Source organism: Magallana gigas, chromosome 2, assembly GCF_963853765.1.
Source record: "Magallana gigas chromosome 2, xbMagGiga1.1, whole genome shotgun sequence".
NCBI lineage: Eukaryota > Metazoa > Mollusca > Bivalvia > Ostreida > Ostreidae > Magallana > Magallana gigas.
The window spans coordinates 60,819,424-60,839,137 of NC_088854.1; the positions used below are offsets into that span (position 1 = coordinate 60,819,424).

Sequence of the window (19,714 nt, forward strand, 5' to 3'; positions counted from 1 at the left end):
ATTTACCGCTTATTCTATAAAATGTTTCCCTTTCCAAGTTTTGTGGCATGCAACATAAATGATAATTGATTAATAAGTAAGTAATAGAAAGCGTTAGACTTTTATGCATCCCCCATCCTTTGTAATGTTTAGAACTAACTTACATTTTCACTATAATCAAAAAATGGACCCAGCAAGTACATCTGATTGAAATTGATTAATAACGATATCATACATGTACATTGATTTCTTTGTTTTAAATGATGGGGTGTATGGGTCGTATTTGACAAAAAACAGAATTCTTAAAAAGTCGAGCTATTCAACGGTAGTATTTTGTACGTAGTTATACATGTATATGTACATTAATTAATGAAGCAAACCATCTAAAAGTTATTTTGATAATCTTGGTTGCAGTTTGCCCTTACTCTTAAATTCACCTCCTTTATATCTAGATATGTCATTAATAAAATGGTAAAAAACTTTCCATTTTAATTCATATACATGTAAATATGATTAAATTAGAGCGTATAATACAGCAATGTTACAATATGAACAATATTATATGTTTGCACTGCATTTTATTTAGATTAAATGTCTTGAGTACGACTTTGAGAAAGCTTCAAAGCTTACTCAGAAAATCGCATTTTTGTACTCAGCCGGAGTACGAGTAGGAGTATGAAAAAGTTTTATAACCTCGATATCTTGAGTAGGAGTACGATTTGGAGCACGGAGTACGATTTGGAGTACGAGATCGTACTCAAAAAAGTTTTATAACCTCGGGGCCAGGTGTTTTAACAGGGGAGATAATCTCTGTCCTACCTATTAACTCTAGAATGGTATCCAGGTGTTATAAAAGGGAAGAGAATCTATGTCCAACCAAACAAATTAAAGAACCCATAGGGAATATATTTTAGATAGTTTAAAACTCCTTGTGCATCCTGAAAGAAAAAATTTATTTCAGTATAAAAACACTTGACAATTTATAAAAAGTCACAATTTTTCTTTTTTGGTACTTAAATTACTTTTTATTTACCAAGTTTGTTTTTATTTTCTTCAATGTTACTGTAACATTAATCATATAATGTATCTATGTATTATGTATTAATGATTGTGAACATAATAAAATGAAAATTTCCTGATTCACAGAAGAAAAGAATTTCTATTTCTTTTTTTAAAATACTGGCTCTCTAAATTTCTTATTGAAACGAGAATTTTTCCTCTATACAAACAGGATACTAGCCTCCCAGATGTCTGATGCAGGACTGTACCGCTGTAAGGCCGCCAACAGACTGGGGATCACCATTGTGGAGGCCAACATGACCATTGTGGGTGGGTAAATAAGTCATAGAGAATCTGAAAGGCTTGAGGTTCTACACTGAAGACTGGGTCTAACACTAGTTTTACAAGAAGGTTTGTAAAAGATAGGTTATACTTAATCTGGTTTGGTTTGTTGACAGTCCATGGTCGGTTCTCTGAGTGGACGTCCTGGGGGTTGTGTAGCAGTACTTGCGGGGTGGGGCTACAATTCCGGACTAGGGAGTGTGACAGTCCACCTCCTCAGAATGGCGGGAGACAGTGTATAGGCTCCTCCCTCGACTCCAAGACGTGTGTGTCTGGCCACTGTCCAGGTGTGTACATGTTAAAAATTCACAACTGTCTGTAAGCACTTGTTTTAAAAATGTTCAATACACAACTGTGTGTCATGGTGTACATTGTTAAAAGGATTATAAGATTCTATTTTTATGTGATAAAAATGAGATGTTTTAATGGTAAAGGAAGATACTTCATGACCTCTTGAGCTAATCTTAAGTCGCTTACTGTTACCATTTTTCCAGAATACAAGTGCTGCTATTTTCTCCTTATACATTTGAGTAATTATTTCAGTTGATGGAGATTGGGGTAACTGGTTGCCATGGAAGTCCTGCAGTGTATCGTGTGGAGAAGGGGAGAGAACCAGGGAGAGAGTTTGTAACAACCCCGCCCCACTTCACGGTGGTGCCTCTTGCCCAGGTCCATCTGTGGCTACTGACATCTGTAACGAGGGACCCTGTCCAGGTAAGAGGACAATACAGAAATTTATATCATAATGATAAAAAGATAGATTACATGTATATAGAAAGTTTTGTTTGAATAATGATACATTCTACTCTTGGATATTATTGATTTGCAATCCTTTCTATCCTCAGTGGACGGTAATTGGAGGGGGTGGGGATCCTGGGGGTCGTGCAGTTTGTCCTGTGGGGAGGGGATCCATGAGAGACAGAGACTGTGTGATAACCCACCCCCACAGTTTGGTGGACGTCATTGCCGTGGAGACCATGTCCAGTTAAAGACATGTTCTGTTGAGCAGTGTGCAGGTATACAACTCATGAGTTATGTTTGTATCAAAGTTAACTCACTTTACTGAGTAAGTAGGACTTATCAAATTCATATTAAAATGTCAAATTGCATATCTTAAACATTTGAGCTGGTTTCAGTGGACGGTATGTGGGGTCAGTGGAACCACTGGACAGCCTGCTCCCAAAGCTGTGGTGGGGGAGTAAGGTCAAGAACAAGGAGCTGTGACAGCCCCGCCCCCTCGTATGGGGGATCCACCTGTTCGGGGCGGTCCACCCTGACAGACTACTGTAACCCAGAACCCTGCCCAGGTGAGAGAGTGTCAGGTAGAGAGATGGGCCAGAGAGGGTGTGTAGCTTGATCAAAGGGCTTCTGAATCAATTGCATTTAAAGTGGGTATGGTTAAAATATTTATCTGTGTAACTCTCATGCAGTGGCAGTAAAAATCAGATGAATAGGCTAGCTTGTAGTTAGTTATATATCTAAGGTGGCACACTGTACCTTGAAGCAGTTTCTTGAAAAGTTGCATGATGAATAAAAAGTATAAAAACCAAATAAGCAAAAGAAAGGAATTTTGGATAGATTCAAACAGTTTAAAAAAATTAAGTTAAGTAAATATTAAGAAATGATTAGAGCTTGTGATCTGCAGTTTACAAGCAAAATGCTTTAACCACTGAGCTGTGTTATGGTATTCAACCAAAGAGATTGATATAAACAGTTTCACAAAATGACTATCTTATAATGTGCAATAAAAAGTATATGCCTTGATGTTGTAAGCTACCTTTATACTTAAAATTCAAAATTGAGTGAGAAGGTAAATCATTTTATTTATTGCATGATTAAGTCTTATATATTACATGTCTGTATATAAATATTTATTTTTTGTCCTTTTCAGTGAATGGTAATTGGGCGGGATGGGAGAGCTGGGGGTCGTGCTCTGTGAGCTGTGGGGTGGGGCTCCAGAAAAGATTTAGGACATGTTCTAACCCCACCCCCAGCATCAGTGGTCGCCCATGTATAGGGTCCAGTGAGGAAGGGCAGAGGTGTAACCAGCCCCTTTGTCCAGGTAAGATTGTGATGTATCAATCTTCATTGTTTCATTAAGGCAGTTTTGTGAAGTCTATTTTGATGGTATTATGTTGTTGTGTCATCATATTAATGAATCAAAACACAATGCAAGGACAGAATATAGTTGTTGCCTGTCATTTAATGCCTTTGTTTCTTCAGTGGATGGTTATTGGGGTGGATGGGGGCCTTGGTCTCCCTGTTCACAGACCTGTGGGGCAGGGTTCAAGGAAAGGAGTCGGACGTGCTCCACTCCCCAGCACGGAGGACAGTACTGTAAGGGGGACGAACTCCAGCGGGATCTCTGTAGCCTGACCCCCTGTTCCAGTAAGTTAAACTACTTTAATCAGTGCATTATGTGAAATAGTGATTTATAACAATAGTACCTACATGTATGATGTATAAGTCTTGAAATGGAGGTTTGAATTAAAATGAATGCTTGAACTTTTAACCATGTCAATATTGGCTGACTGTAAGGTAAATATTATGTACATCACACACTGGTTTTAGGGTTACCTGGTAAAGCCTTCGGGACGTTGGTTGGTTACATCAATGGTGTAGATCTGACAGAGTCTACCATTAATGCTGTCATGACAACCACTGATGACGGACAGAACATCAAGGTGGCGGCTACCATCAAAGATTTACCGCCCAATGTAGGTGAGTATTAGCTACCATCAAAGATTTACCGCCCAATGTAGGTGAGTATTAGCTACCATCAAAGATTTACCTCCCAGTGTATGTGAGTACTAGATACCATCAAAGATTTACCAACCAATGTAGGTGATTACTAACTACCATCAAAGATTTACCAACCAATGTAGGTGATTACTAGCTACCATCAAAGATTAACCTCTAAATGTAGGCGAGTACTAGCTACCATCAAAGATTAACTTCTAAATGTAGGCGAGTACTAGCTACCATCAAAGATTTACCACCCAATGTAGGGGAGTACTAGCTACCATCAAAGATTTACCACCCAATGTAGGTGAGTACTAGCTACCATTTAAGTTTTACCACCAAATGTAGGTGAGTACTAGCTACCATCAAAGATTTACCTCCCAATGCAGGCAAGTATTTAATACCATTTAAGTTTTACCACCAAATGTAGGTGAGTACTAGCTACCATCAAAGATTCTCCTCCCAATGTAGGTGATTACTAGCTACCATCAAAGATTCTCCTCCCAATGTAGGTGATTACTAGCTACCATCAAAGATTCTCCTCCCAATGTAGGTGATTACTAGCTACCATCAAAGATTTACCTCCTAATGTAGGTGAGTTCAAGCTACAATTAAAGATTTACTACCAAATGTAGGTGAGTACTAGCCACCAATAAAGATTTACCTCTTAATGTAAGTGAGTTCTAGCTACCATTAAAGATTTACCTCAGAATATAGGTGAGAACTTCGTTTAGGTAGCTTCCATCAAAGATTTACCTCCCAATATAGTGTTGACATGCAGTTCTCTTTTATATCAAAGTAATCATAATATGGGAGTGGTTTGTTTTGAAATGGAGGGGGGAGGGGAGGGGGAGGTTGTGAGGAGAAATTTTCGTCACTCATTAGATCATAGGAACTCTGACCATTATATCCCCTCTAGAACTGATTATGAAGAGAATGTACAGTGCCAACAATTTTATCTTAATTGTTTTTTATGGAAAACTCCTGATTAGAATTGACTGAGGTCATGTTAAATTGCAGGTAGGCACGTGGAGCATCTGGTGTCTGTGCTGAGTCCTGTGTACTGGGTGACCGCCTCAGAAAGGGGCGGGGCTAAAAATGGACTCTCCCTGACAGACGGCAAGTTCTCCAGAGACGTCCAAGTGGAGTATGCAACTGGTAAGGTGTCTGTCTGTGTGTCTGTCTGGAAAATTTTTCAGCAAATATTTCTCAGCAACTATTAATGGTTGATGGTTAAATTTGAACGCACCCTTTTTAAGGTACCAATCAGATGTCAACTTCCTGTTAACTGTCCACTTTGTTTATTTTTAGCAGACATTTTTAAACAAATTTTTGTCACAGATTTTTCAGTAACAATAAATTTCAGATGCATGAAATTGTAACACTGTTTGCTAAGGTATAATATAAGATGAGGTCAATTTATGTACCAATCAGATGTCAACTTTCTGTTAGATGATGATTTTGATTGTTTCTAGCTTAAAGTTTTGGAAAAAAATTTTGTCACAGGTTTTTCAATTGCAGATGCTTAAAAATTCTAACACATTCTTTGTGACTTTAAGGCATTCCATATGGTTGGATTCATAATTGAACAAATTTCATATCTACTTCTTGTTAAATGTCAAACTTTGAATATTTTGTACATTACGTCAGAGTGGGTGTATCACTTTATAGTGAGCATTTGCTCACAGATATCTTGTTTCATTTGCTGGGGTTTTAAAATATACATTTATAAGTAGAATTAGATGGTATCTTAAGTTTCTGTGAGTTTTGTCAAGCCCATAAAAGACAATAATTCTAATTAGAAATTGATTGTACATAAAATAATACTTGTTTTAGCTCACCTGAGCTGAAAGCTCAAGTGAGCTATTCTGATCACATTTTGTCTGTCGTCCATCTGTTCGTCCATCTGCCCGTAAACTTTTCATATTTTCAACATCTTCTCAAGAACTACTGGGCCAATTTCAAACAAACTTGGCACAAATCATCCTTAGGCAAAGGGGATTCAAAGTTGTGAAAATTGTGTGGAAGCATCCTCAGGTAGTGTAGATTCAAAGTTGTGAAAATCATGATCCCTGGGGGAAAGGTGGGGCCACATTGGGGGGGGGGGGGTGTTAAAGTTTTACATAGGAATATATAGAGTAAATCTTTAAAAATCTTCTTCACAGAGACTAATTATCGAGATGATTCTTTATTATTGTTAAGACTTTGTCTCCAGGACAATTCTTCAGCCTCACAAGAAGGTTCAGAGTTTGATGTAGCTTTATATCCCATATATAAACAATTGTTAAGGATCTTTTTGAGAACTGCAATACTCAACATGTGATATGACTATAAAATCATCCTGTTAGAAAAGGGACTAATGATTATAAACATAAGAATATCTAGTGGGGGGAAATGGATTTTATTTATACAGGATCTACATGTATTATTGTACATTGTCCAGGTTGTTTGTATTATGACTCGATTAAGCTGATTTTATCATACCTATTGTTCCTCAGGTGAGCGATGTGGCCCATGGGCCTCTTGTTTGTATTATGTATTGAATGGAGTTGATTTGTCTTGCAGGGGAGATAGTGAGGATGTCTCAGTACGCCAATGGAGTGGACGAGGATGGCGTGTTACAGATCGATGTCATCATACGGGGGGTGGTCCCCGATCTCTCCCAGGGGGCAGAGCTTACACTGACCCCATACTACGAAAACTACATACAGACAGGACAAGGTCAGGCTTATTTACAGGACATCTATTTGTATTCAGTTGCATGAAAATGTTCATATGCGTGTCAACACTGAAAGCTTTCCCAACAATACTACATGTACTATCACACTTCATGAGTAAAAAAGCAGCTGAGGTAGATCCCAAAACATATATTGCATCATTCTTAATATTGTAATCCTCAATTTTTCAGGTAATATTTTTGCCCGGTCTTCTCGTACGATTCGAATGGATGGGCATCTCCTTCCATACTCCTGGAATCACTCGATCTCTTACGAGACGACTGAGATAATGCCGTTCTTGGTTGAGACGTTACACACTAAGGACATCACGTCATCTGTCAGTCCTACAGGGGACCAGGTGGAGTTTACTTTGCTCACCAGCATCACCCCAGGTAAATAAACTCTCCAGATATGTAAGTTAGCTGTTTACTGATTTACGCTTCAGCATCTTTCCAAGTACCGGGTAAAAGAAGATATATTGCTGATAGATTGTACATGTATGCTGTTAACAACAAACACTAAAAGGGGAAATTGAACTTTGTATGTATGTGTATAAATTTCTTTATAGGATCCACTTTAGGTAAAAAAAGATAATGTTTAATTGTGAAAATTACTGGTAAACCAATATTTGCATCAAAACACTTCCATCTCTTAGTTCAATATTCTTTGCTTGATATATACATGTATATCACATAGCCCCCTAACTCCGTCACTACCCCAACTCCGTCACTTTCAGGAAAGTCCTCGCCGTTTAAAATCAAGTGCGGTTATGACGTCAATTTTTGAATGTCAAAAAACTTCAATCAAATGTCAACAATTTACAACGGTTAAATTTAAGAATGTGTTCAGACATAACAAATTTACACCTTGTTCATTTTATGCAAAAATAATTGCGTGAAATCAGCTAACACTTTTTCACGGGTGCACTAACATAACGATATTTCTGACATGCGGGCCCATTCGATGATTTACGGTGTTCAGTCATTTTACGAGAGGTCAAGATGAAACATTTCACATGTAATTTTTTTTATATTAAGGTTATTAATACATTTTTTTCAGTCCGCAATAGCATTCATGCACTACACTTGATGATAACGTCAAAACACTCATGCTGTAATTTTTGCCTTATACAGGGTTACAGATACGGTATGTCGGTATTTAGAATATGCAACATTTATTAAAAATGTAGTAAATAAATAATGTAATCATCAATATAATCATTATTGATATGATTTTTTTGAAATATGTAAGGACAGAAATCAAACGGCTTCCATACATTCTGAAAAGGTCATTGTGATTGTTGTTACAACGACCCATTTTGAATTCTAGCGATCATTTCACTTTGATGACATTAAATACAATTTAAATTGTATACACCGATTTTACTTATTTTAACTTGGCATAGATACAAGTTGAGTTTAAACTAGATTGTTAATGTATCTTCATTGCCTGGTGTATCATAGATCATGTAGGTGACGGAGTTAGGTTCATAAACTATGATAGCACGTGTGAAAAACGTCGTATTCAGAGGGCTTATTTGAATAAAAATGAAAATATTTTTGTAAATAATTGTATAAATTTATAAATTATAACGTTTCAGATTATATTCAGTGATTGCAAATGATAAAAACCGCAAAAAATAAATTGCAGAGAAACGCGGATTGTTTTCTACTTATGGTGGCAGAGTTTGGGTACTCGGGGATACTGTAAAAGAAAAGTATTCGTTTAGGATTTAATTTTGTTATTTTTGTTGGCAGTATTTATCATTGAAATTAAATCCAACGAATATATGTGCTTCTACAGTATAAAAATAAACATATTGTGATTAATTAAGTCAAGGGTTTTTCAATAAAGTAGACTGATAGTCCATCTCCTGATGACCTTTGTATTGTTTTCTCCTGATGACCTTTGTATTGTTTTCTCCTGATGACCTTTGTATTGTTTTCTCCTGATGACCTTTGTATTGTTTTTTCCAGATGACCTGTGTATTGTTTTCTCCTGATGACCTGTGTTTTGTTTTCTGATGAAATGTGTATTGTTTTCTCCTGATGACCAGTGTATTGTTTTCTCCTAATGACCTGTGTATTGTTTTCTCCTGATGACCTGTGTATTGTTTTTTTCCTGATGACCTGTGTATTATTTTCTCCTGATGACCTGTGTATTGTGTTTTCCTGATGACCTGTGTTTTGTTTTCCTCCTGATGATCTGTGTATTGTTTTTTCCTGATGACCTGTGTATTGTTTTCTCCTGATGACCTGTGTATTGTTTTCTCCTGATGACCTGTGTATTGTTTTCTTCTGATGACCTGTGTATTGTTTTCTCCGGATGACCTGTGTATTGTTTTCTCCTGATAACCTGTGTATTGTTTTCTCCTGATGACCAGTGTATTGTTTTCACCTGATGACCAGTGTATTGTTTTCTCCTAATGACCTGTGTATTGTTTTCCACTGAGCAGGTACTCCCAGTAACCAGTGCCCCTCCGGCTTTCACCTGGACAGCAGTGGAAAGTTCTGTTTAGGTGGGATTTTAAAAACTTTTGAAATAAATATTTAAAATTGTTTTTTTTATCAAATTTGATGACTTTCATTAAAAGTATTGATGCAGATCAGTAAATCAGAAAAAAATAAAAACGTACACAGATGTTCCTACTAAACATTAAGATTGCTTATCACATGAGGTTGTGTCAAGAACTTAACCCAGGGTCAGTTGTGCATGTTCAAGGTCATTGTTGAAAAATGCATAATTCCAGTCAAGGCCATATCTTGTAATGGAAAATGATTAGAAGCTAAAATTTGACACAAAGATTGCCTGTGACCTGTTTATATGTCCTGGTGTTGAGCTTTACTTATTACTTTCCAATAAAGAAATACATGAGTTAATATATTTTCCTAGTGGGTTAACAAATGTGGGCTTTCTCACAGTACCTGAAGTTCTGAATTGTATCAAGTCTTACACATGTTTTAAAAAACCTTACATGTCAAGTAAATTTTATACCATATGTACCACCTCTTAGATGAAAAGGAATTTAATGGATTCAGAACTAACTTATCTATGGTAATGACTGTCTGTTCAGATGATGATGAGTGCTGGCCAATCAATCCCTGCTCCCACCACTGTCACAACTCCCCAGGGAGGTTTGCCTGCTCCTGTCCCCCAGGGTACGTCCTGGGTCGTGACGGACGGTCCTGTGAGGATCTGGACGAGTGTCGCTGGAACAATGGGGGGTGTGGGTCTGACCGGGAGTGTCTGAACACCCAGGGGTCGTACCACTGTGCCACGGTCTGTAAGGCGGGATACAGGAGGAATAAGGACATGTTCTGTATAGGTAAACATCTACCTGTATGTTGTGTACATCAGGTAAGTGTGGAATCTTACACTACCTGATATGTTTTCTATTGCTAAAAGTTTACCCACTTGCCAGATTAGCTATAAGAAGGAATGCCCTATCCCAGATTCTACCACATTATCCTCTCCTACGAAAGAGTCGTGTCATCCTTGACTCTTTTCAGAGTGCCAACACCTATGGGGCAAATTACTGGAGACAATCTTTCCCACCAGCCAGAAAATACCCAGGTCCCAACGTGAGCGCCAAATGTAACAGAGACAAATATTGCCTCTGCTGGGGTTCGAACCTGGGTCCTCTGGCATGCATATCCAGCATTGTTCTAACTATGCTAAAGGGTTAACCCACTAGTCAGTGCTAGTTGGTTTGCCAATTACATACCTGAATATCTGATGCTACCAAAATATATATACAGTATTAGTTGCAGGTCTGTAGCTCCTTGTTTGAAAAATTGGATGGACGACCTGGGAGTTACAATTTCGTACAGATTTTTGTAGCCTTATTTTTTTAAAAGTTTTAAAGAACTTTGGTTCCCAGTTTGTCCATCTAAATTTTATCAGACCGAGACCTACAGACAGGCAGCTATACAAAATCTAAACGAAAATACTGATTTATTTTTTCTTTAATCCACACTACAATGCATGATTTAATCTTGAAGCCTTTGAATTATTTTGTTATATGTAATACTATTTGGTATGCTATAACCTCATTGGTATATTCGACTACTTGTCAGACATAGACGAGTGCAGTGAGGACCCTCTGATCTGTGGACAATACTGCAGGAACACAGCCGGCTCCTACCAATGTTCCTGTTCCCTGGGGTTCAAACTCAAGTCCAATGGAAAATGTACAGGTAATGATCGGTACTTATATCTCTACTGACATTAAAGGTTCCATAACTCAATAAAGTTTCATGATCAGGTATAGTGGAGCTTGTGATTTCAAGTTGTTAAAACAGGACTAGCGGGTAAGGTCATTTGAATAAATATGAACTCACAGATTAGCTAAAGATAGTAAATATAACAGGAACCAGGTAGTGTCAGTGGAAGGTGATTGTTTTTTAGAACATATTAGGCTGACAATAAACTGAATGGTAACATTTCTTTTTGCCACACAGTGATTTAAAATTGAGTTTTGAAATATCAAGTTTGATTGCTTGCTAAACAGATGTAAACGAGTGTACAGAGGGAATGTCGGCCTGCTCCCACATCTGTAGGAATCAGATCGGTAGTTACCGCTGTACCTGTCCCTCAGGCTACAGACTTGTCTCCAATGTCACCTGTCAAGGTAGGTACGCTGTACATTACAATGTCACCTGTCAAGGTAGGTAACCTGTAGATAACAATGTCACCTGTCAAGTAATGTACTCTGTAGATAGCAATGTCACCTGTCAAGGTAGGTACTCTGTACATTACAATGTCACCTGCCAAATAATGTACTCTGTAGATAACAATGTCACCTGTCAAGGTAGGTAACCTGTAGATAACAATGTCACCTGTCAAGTAATGTACTCTGTTCATTACAATGTCACCTGTCAAGTAATGTACTCTGTACATAACAATGTCACCTGTCAAGGTAGGTACTCTGTACATTACAATGTCACCTGTCAAGTAATGTACTCTGTACATTACAATGTCACCTGTCAAGGTAGGTACCATGTACATAACAATGTCACCTGTCAAAGTAGGTACTTTGTACATTACAATGTCACCTGTCAAGGTAGGTACTCTGTAGATAACAATGTCAACTGTCAAGGTAGGTACCCTGTAGATAACAATGTCACCTGTCAAGTAATATACTCTGTACATAACAATGTCACCTGTCAAGGTAGGTACTCTGTACATTACAATGTCACCTGTCAAGGTAGGTACTCTGTACATTACAATGTCACCTGTCAAGGTAGGTACCCTGTAGATAACAATGTCACCTGTCAAGGTAGGTATCCTGTAGATAACAATGTCACCTGTCAAGTAATGTACTCTGTTCATAACAATGTCACCTGTCAAGGTAGGTACTCTGTACATTACAATGTCACTTGTTAAGGTATGTGTTTTGTAAATAACAATGGTATCTGTCAATGTATGTACTCTGTATATTACAATGTCATCTGTCAATGTGTCACCTGACGAAGTATGTACGCTGTAGATTACAATGTCACCTGTAGAGGTATATACTCATTAAATAAAAATGTCATCTTTGAAGGTATGTACTCTGTAAATTCTATAACAAAGTCACCTGATTAGGCAAGTATTCTGTAGATATCTCTTACGGAATACAGATTCTGTAAAGATGAATTAACACACTTAATCTTGTAGTATAAACCTTGACCTGTTCTAGATGTGGACGAGTGTGAGGAAGGTGTCCACAGGTGTACAGAGGAACAAGAGTGTCACAACATACAGGGAAGTTACCAGTGTCAGCAGAAGTGTACAGACGGATACCAGGATGTAAATGGTCAGTGTGTAGGTAAGTACAAGTTGTAAGTTCTCTGAACAGAATAATTAAGGTGTTGCCTAATGGGTCACATTTGACTCAATATGCATGCATGTTAAGAAGGTTCCCAATTTGAATGTTCCATTACACAATTTTTTTTTCAGTGAGCACTTTCACAAACAGGAATGAAAATGAAATTCAGATCTTCATTTTTGTAATATACATGTAAAGTTATGTTTAGGAATATTGTTCAGTTTGATAGATACACTGTGCCAATTTACCATGAAATCAAAATATAGTTTGACATGTTTAATTATGACAAATTGGGTTGATGTTGAGTAAAGGTAACAGCAAAAATCAGGTAAAAGTTTGTGTTTATGTTTACAGATATAGATGAGTGTTCTGTAAACAGCCACCAGTGTTACTCCAACCAGCGCTGTGTGAACTCTCCTGGGGGATACAGCTGTCAGTGCGAGTCAGGGTACCGGGCAGCCGGCATAGGACAGCCCTGTCTGGGTAAGGTGATCTGTATATTAAAACTTCACAAAACTATAGTCAGGCATAGGACAGCCCTGTCTGGGTAAGATGATCTGTGTTTTTAATCCCCACAAACTATAGTTATGCATATCTGTCATGTCTGGGTAAGTTTTTCATCCCCAAACACTATAGTCAGGCATAGGACAGCCCTGTCTGGGTAAATTGATCTGAATATTTAATCCCACAAACTATAGTCAGGCATAGGACAGCCCTGTCTAGGTAGGTTGATCTGAATATTTAATCCCACAAACCATAGTTAGGCAGAGAACAGCCCTGTCTAGGTAGGTTGATCTGAATATTCAATCCCCACAAACTATTGTCAGGCATTAGGACAGCCCTGTCTATGTAGGTTGATCTGAATATTTAATCCCCACAAACTATAGTCAGGCATAGGACAGCCCTGTCTAGGTAGGTTGATCTGAATATTTAATCCCAACAAACTATTGTATGGCATTAGGACAGAGTGTCTATCAAAATACAACTACAATGTCTTAGCAGCAGTCATAGGACATGCTTATCTAGGTTAGTTGTTTATACCAACTTTCACTATGAGGCAAGGATTCTAGGCAGCAGGCATAGGATCCCCCGTCTGGATATGTTTATATATCCTTCACTATGAGGCAAGGATTCTAGGCAGCAGGCATAGGATCCCCTATCTGGATATGTTTATATATCCTTCACTATGAGGCAAGGATTCTAGGCAGCAGGCATAGGATCGCATATCTGGATATTTTATATATCCTTCACTATGAGGCAAGGTCTCTAGGCAGCAGACATCCCTTATCTGTGTATTATTAGTTATCAGATTCAATCAAAGGTGCACAGGGATTTACCCTGGGTTGTATTCCATACATCCTGAGGATGAAGGGTGTATTGAATACAATCCGAGTTGAATCCCCATACACCCTTGATTGAACCTTGGTAACAAATTTATTAGTCCCCTACCGGTTTCACCGGAGGGGACTATAGCTTTCCTCTGCGTCCGTCTGTCCGTCCGTCCGTCTGTCTGTCCGTCCGTCAGTCCGTCTGTCTGTCCCACTTCAGTTTTCCACACTTTTTTTCTTTATGCATTTGAGGAATAATATGAAACTTGCTGAACAGCTTCAAAATGTCAAACTACAGATCAAGTTTACACTTTTGTAGCGTCTGATTGACATATTTTCGAGAAAATTAATTTTTTATATTCCAATTTTTTAATGTTCGGGTTCGTTATCGGGTTCGGTGTGTAACTGAATAAACGAGGTCAGTATGTAGTCAGTAATAATATCGTGCGTTACTTGTAGTACCATTCCTTTTCCTGTACCATTCCTTTTATCATTTCTAACAAACAAATAAATTCTATAAAATAGTGTCAAGCATTGTGTTGTAAATTTAATCGGCAGGGTTTTTTTGGTATTATTACAATCGGGTTCGTTGTCGGGTTGGGCTGTTTAACTGTTTGGTTTGATTCGGGGTACAGAAGACGGTAAGAAATGATATTGTGCATAACAGTGCATTGTTTTTACAAATTTTTACCAGCGAATACAGAATAGACTTGGCGAAATTACAGGAGATGAAATGAAGAGTATTATTTTACCTATTTCCTATTTAATTTCTATATCAACTATATAGTTTTAATTTCCTCTGTTCTTTTATCTCTGATAAAGCATGACATCTCGTTTACAATAGCTCTGAAATAGTTGTGTGCTTGGAACCTTTCATAGAATAATACAAACCGGTAGGGGACGTGTATTGCTTATGCAATACTCTCAAAATGCTTGTTTCTTATGTTAACCAAATAAATTTGTTTCCCATGTCCAATCCAGGGTGTATTTAGTTCAAGATATACCATTTCCGCATTTTATGCATTGTGACCTCATATTTAATGCATTGTGACATCATATTTAATGCATTGTGACCTCATATTTAATGCATTGTGACCTCATATTTAATGCATTGTGACATCACTTTTTTTTTTTACCTCCAGCTCAAGTCGGGTGTACGGAAATTTTCACCCAGCTCGTTAGCCAATCAAATCTTATGTTTCAAGCTACATAGGATATACGTTTATATATACTTACCCTTTATAACCACTTAAAAAGGGTTCCAAGTTGCACACATGCCAGAAATACATCTAGGTAGATTTAAAGAGTTTACATGTACATATATCGGATAAAATGGAGGATATTATCAAATGATTCAGAAAGCCTTAACTTTCAAATGATTCCTTCTCAGAGCTTTGAAGACCATGGTGTTTTCCTCAGAGTTCTATACATGTTATAAAATAACCTATTGCTAGACTTAATCTCTATGATAGAAGAGGTATGTACAGTGTATACATGTATGTACAGTCATTTCATGCGTACCTTTGACAATTTAATGCTATGCTATGGTAATGTGATTTTAATGATATGCTATGCGATTTCAGTGCAATGCTATAAGATTTGTATGCTATGCTATGAGAAATTGAAATCACAGGCTTAATGATATGGTATGCTATGCTATGGTATGGTATATGCTATGAGATTTAAACAAAATGGCCTCCATACACAGAAGAGTTCCACGTATTTGAAAGTAAAATAATAAAAAGCCAAAGTTAACCACTAATCTGCAATGTGAGCATTTATTCTTCCACATAAAACCATTTAAAACTGAGTTAAAATCATATTGTATGCTATGCTATGGTATGATATGACGAATGAGATTCTATGAGATTTTATACTATGGTATGGATTCCAATGCTATATGCTAGGAGTTTTCAATGCTATGCTATGAGATAAATCAATGCTATGCTATGGTGTATGTTTTAAAAGATATGCTTGAACTGACTGTACATATATAGATTATGCAAATAATATTGAAATAAATGTGTTAAATCATAGATGATGGTCTTTCACTGCTGAATTCTGAGATAAGTTGTCTTTCTTTCAGATATTGATGAATGTAGAGAATCTCCCGGTGTATGTGCTTACCGCTGTCACAACACCCAGGGCAGTTTTATTTGTGTGTGCCCGCTGGGCCAGATTCTACTGGCAGACAAACGCTCATGTGCTGGTACATCTATCTACACTTGCATCAGTCCAATTTTCTATTAAAACTGAAAATTTAAAGATATTCTGCCTCATCATGAATCTAGAAATTAAACCAAATTAACAACTGATTGTAGGGCTAGAATATTTGGAACCTGATCCAGGTCAGAATTTTGTCAGGCCAGCCAACCAGAAACTGGAGCTATCGCATAGTGTTCATAACAAAGGGTGCAGATATTCCAAGAAATGTCTCAAAAGAAATAAACGCTCACATTGTCTGCCAGGGTTCCAATTCAATGTATCCCAGAATGCTTGTGTAGGTATGTACCAGCACACCCAGTCACTGCAGGCTTTGGGGGTGGGGCCGGGAGAGAGTCATGCAATTTCATATTATTGGTATGAAATTGTATGACTTCCTTATCAAAGATGTAGCAAAATTATTTTTATTTTTAAGTCGTGTATTCCTTTTTTGCAAGTTTTTTGACCAATGACAATTTATAGTGGGAATGTTTTTTTCTGTTGCTATGTAAAAGGAACCTTTCCTGCCATGAAATTTTAGGACATTACAAAAATGTACATACTAGTATTTTAGTTTCAATTAAGAATGGTCCTGTCATGAAATAAAAAAATCCTTTTGTTTATCTTTTGCCTGTTTCACAGACATCAACGAGTGTAGAGAAGACCCCGGCATCTGTCAACACAACTGTAGTAACACAATAGGGGGCTACCAGTGTACCTGTCCCCCGGGCTACAAACTGGGCAGGAATGGAAGGAACTGTGTGGGTAAGGAAATCTAGTCAATGTTTGAACACTAGCTGTCAACAAATGTTGGGAACAATAGGATCAGGTATTGCACTCATGTATGTATGTAATTTTGGTAATGCTCGACAAAAAGATAATAAAATATGTCAATCTTAGTGGGTGTGCAAAACTATGGTAAATGTGTGCTACATGTAATACTTAAAAGTCATTGAAGATGTAGAATAAAATGGCACATATGATTGTAAGTTTTAATGATCGAGGTTTAATATATCTCAGAATGTGTAAGAATGAAGACATGTTGTTGATGCTTTAGATATCAATGAATGCATCAGCTCTAACATTGAGTGTGGACCAGAGAAGATGTGCTTCAACAAGAGAGGCGATGTGGACTGTATTGATATACCATGTCCTGAAAACTACTCCAGGGATCCACTCACCAAGTAAGTCAAACACTTCTCTTAGGGTTATTAAGTGGAGTATGAAACTTTGTAATGATTAAACTTCACAAAGGATGCAAGGTAATTTACTATAAGAAGGGTATTGAAACAACAATAGCTAATTTCTTCATGATCTTGTAATTTTGTTGTTGGACATATCAATATATAATTTGATTACTCCTCTAAAGACTGATATAAATGAGTTGTTTTCTGATACAGATACTGTGTTCTTGAGTGCATAGACTCATCTCTCTGTCCAGAGGGCGCTAAATATGCCGATGTGATCGAGTTCCGAACACTAGCACTCCCTAGCGGAATATTGCCTCAACAGGATTTAATTCGATTGACAGTATTTAACCAAAACAACGTAAAAATGGTGAAAACAGATTTCGTGATATTAGAAAATGACACTCAGGTGACCTTTAACCTGAGGCCGTCCGAGGGGACGGGGATTCTGTATACAGAGCAGCCCCTGGAGGAGCTAGAGACGTATAGAATCAAAGTGAGAGCCCGGTCCTATAGTGCAGAGACAGGGGTGCTACAGTATCAGACAACTTTTATGATCCATATATCTATTTCTGCGTACCCGTATTGATGAGTGGTTGGAAGGTGTTTACTGATGATTTCATTTCATAATGAATGATAACTTGCTTGTGTGATTTTATAATGCATGTGTGAGTTGAATGTATTTAGTGATTTTTGAATGTGTTCGTATACTTATTTCATAGGGCACGATTTAGTCTGCGGATTTAATTATATTTTATGATGAGAAAACGCTTTTATAGGTCAGTAGTGCAATTTTTCTTTAAAAAAAAGCAACATAATTATTGGTTTGTATATATGTTGAGGTTGCAATTGATGTGACTAAGGTAGGGATTCAGACTTCATAATGAATGCCTAAAATATGTCACAGGTTTTTTTTTAATAGAAGTCATATCATTTATGAATATTGACTCTCTATTTACAGTATTATACGTTAATATTGTTGCATTGAAATGAATATCACTTCATTAAGGTTCTCTGATCATCAGCCTCAAAGTATTTTTTTCATCCAAAAAATGTTTTTTGTCCTTCAAACTTTAAAATGAAATCAAATAAAATTAAATTTTGAGATGGTATCCTTGTGCATTTTAAAAAGTTATTGCAAAGCCCATGATAAATATACTGGAATAATAAAACAAGTTGAGATAAAAAAAAAAAAAAAAAAAAAGGTTGTATCGATGGCTCGAACCCAATCATTTCTTTGAATGCTAACACTAGAAAACCAATCAAATTTGTGTATATAAAAGGCAGATGTTTGGAATGAATAAAGAGAAAATCGGATAAATTGGAGATATCGGACATGGCTGAGGGTCGGAAATTGTTAAGTGTATGCTAAATTGACTAAGATGTATCCAAAATCATACATTTCTGATATGTACCATATGTTGATAATAAAATCTTTGATATAAATTCTGTAAGTTATGGTTGGTTTTTTTAATATGCTGGAAATGTATATTCCACTTTTTCCCCAACTTTTTTCGTCTGGTTTTATGATGCATTTTTTACTGTATCCTCTCATATATAATGTGTTTTATTTGCCGACTATATACATTCTCAGTGATATTTTAATAAAGACTATTTCCAGTAAGGTTGACCTTCTGTTTGAAATTTGGTAATAACGAACAGTGGTCAAAATCAAAAGTCAAAAGAAAAAATACAAAACAGGAGCAAAGCAAACAAGGACCTTTACAAAGATTAGATGTAGTTTTATATGTATTTTTTAACTATTGACAGTTTCTTTATCCTGGTCCTCATAAGTTACTAATCTTAGTTACTTATTGCTAAACATGAATTATAAAAGTGATGTTAAGACATTCTCAATCTTCTCTACCCCTAAGCATCAAGTTAACTTTCAAGAGAAGCGGATAAGAAATCCCTATGGAGGAATTAAATTTGAGATAAGCAGAGAGAGAGTGGGAAATACATGTAGTTGCAATGAGAAGAGTTGGACAGGAAACAGGTAAGAAGAATGGCCACAGGAGTGAACAATGGAAATATTATTAGCAGATTGACACTGTGTGTGTGTGTGTGTGTGTGTGTGTTACACCAAAAATTAAAGGGACTGGCTGTCCTGAAAATCTAACAATTTCAATTGTTTGTGTTGTTAGCCTTTTTTAGTTCATAATAGATACTAAGTTTACTTGCTTAATATCTATTATTTATATTTGATCCAACACTTTTAAGATACCTAGTGTTTCATAAAATCAGAAATTATATTTCATTAATGATTGGGGAAAGCAAAATTTTAATTTCTTTAAATTACATTATAAAATTACCAGAATTATGCCTCAGACCCCCACCCCGCCGGAAAGAAAATTTTCTGGATCCGCGCATGTTGCATTTTTGAAGAGAACTCGACAAAATTGATTGCAC

The 19,714-nt window shown here is 36.9% G+C and overlaps 1 protein-coding gene across 1 annotated transcript in view; it reads left to right on the forward strand.

Moving 5' to 3' along the window:
• Positions 1–18,752, forward strand: part of LOC105321467 (hemicentin-1) — a 67,835-nt gene extending 49,083 nt beyond the window's left edge. The window contains exons 47-68 of the mRNA XM_066077613.1: positions 1,211–1,308; positions 1,437–1,607; positions 1,864–2,034; positions 2,166–2,336; positions 2,457–2,627; positions 3,212–3,382; positions 3,544–3,708; positions 3,892–4,041; positions 5,083–5,220; positions 6,628–6,783; positions 6,971–7,171; positions 9,235–9,297; positions 9,853–10,104; positions 10,856–10,975; positions 11,290–11,409; positions 12,460–12,588; positions 12,943–13,071; positions 16,003–16,125; positions 16,238–16,420; positions 16,761–16,883; positions 17,176–17,302; positions 17,519–18,752. Of these exons, the coding sequence (XP_065933685.1) occupies positions 1,211–1,308; positions 1,437–1,607; positions 1,864–2,034; positions 2,166–2,336; positions 2,457–2,627; positions 3,212–3,382; positions 3,544–3,708; positions 3,892–4,041; positions 5,083–5,220; positions 6,628–6,783; positions 6,971–7,171; positions 9,235–9,297; positions 9,853–10,104; positions 10,856–10,975; positions 11,290–11,409; positions 12,460–12,588; positions 12,943–13,071; positions 16,003–16,125; positions 16,238–16,420; positions 16,761–16,883; positions 17,176–17,302; positions 17,519–17,894 (3,508 nt within the window). The 3' untranslated portion in view covers positions 17,895–18,752. The remainder of the gene's footprint in view (positions 1–1,210; positions 1,309–1,436; positions 1,608–1,863; positions 2,035–2,165; positions 2,337–2,456; positions 2,628–3,211; positions 3,383–3,543; positions 3,709–3,891; positions 4,042–5,082; positions 5,221–6,627; positions 6,784–6,970; positions 7,172–9,234; positions 9,298–9,852; positions 10,105–10,855; positions 10,976–11,289; positions 11,410–12,459; positions 12,589–12,942; positions 13,072–16,002; positions 16,126–16,237; positions 16,421–16,760; positions 16,884–17,175; positions 17,303–17,518) is intronic.
• The last annotated feature ends 962 nt before the right edge of the window (positions 18,753–19,714 follow it).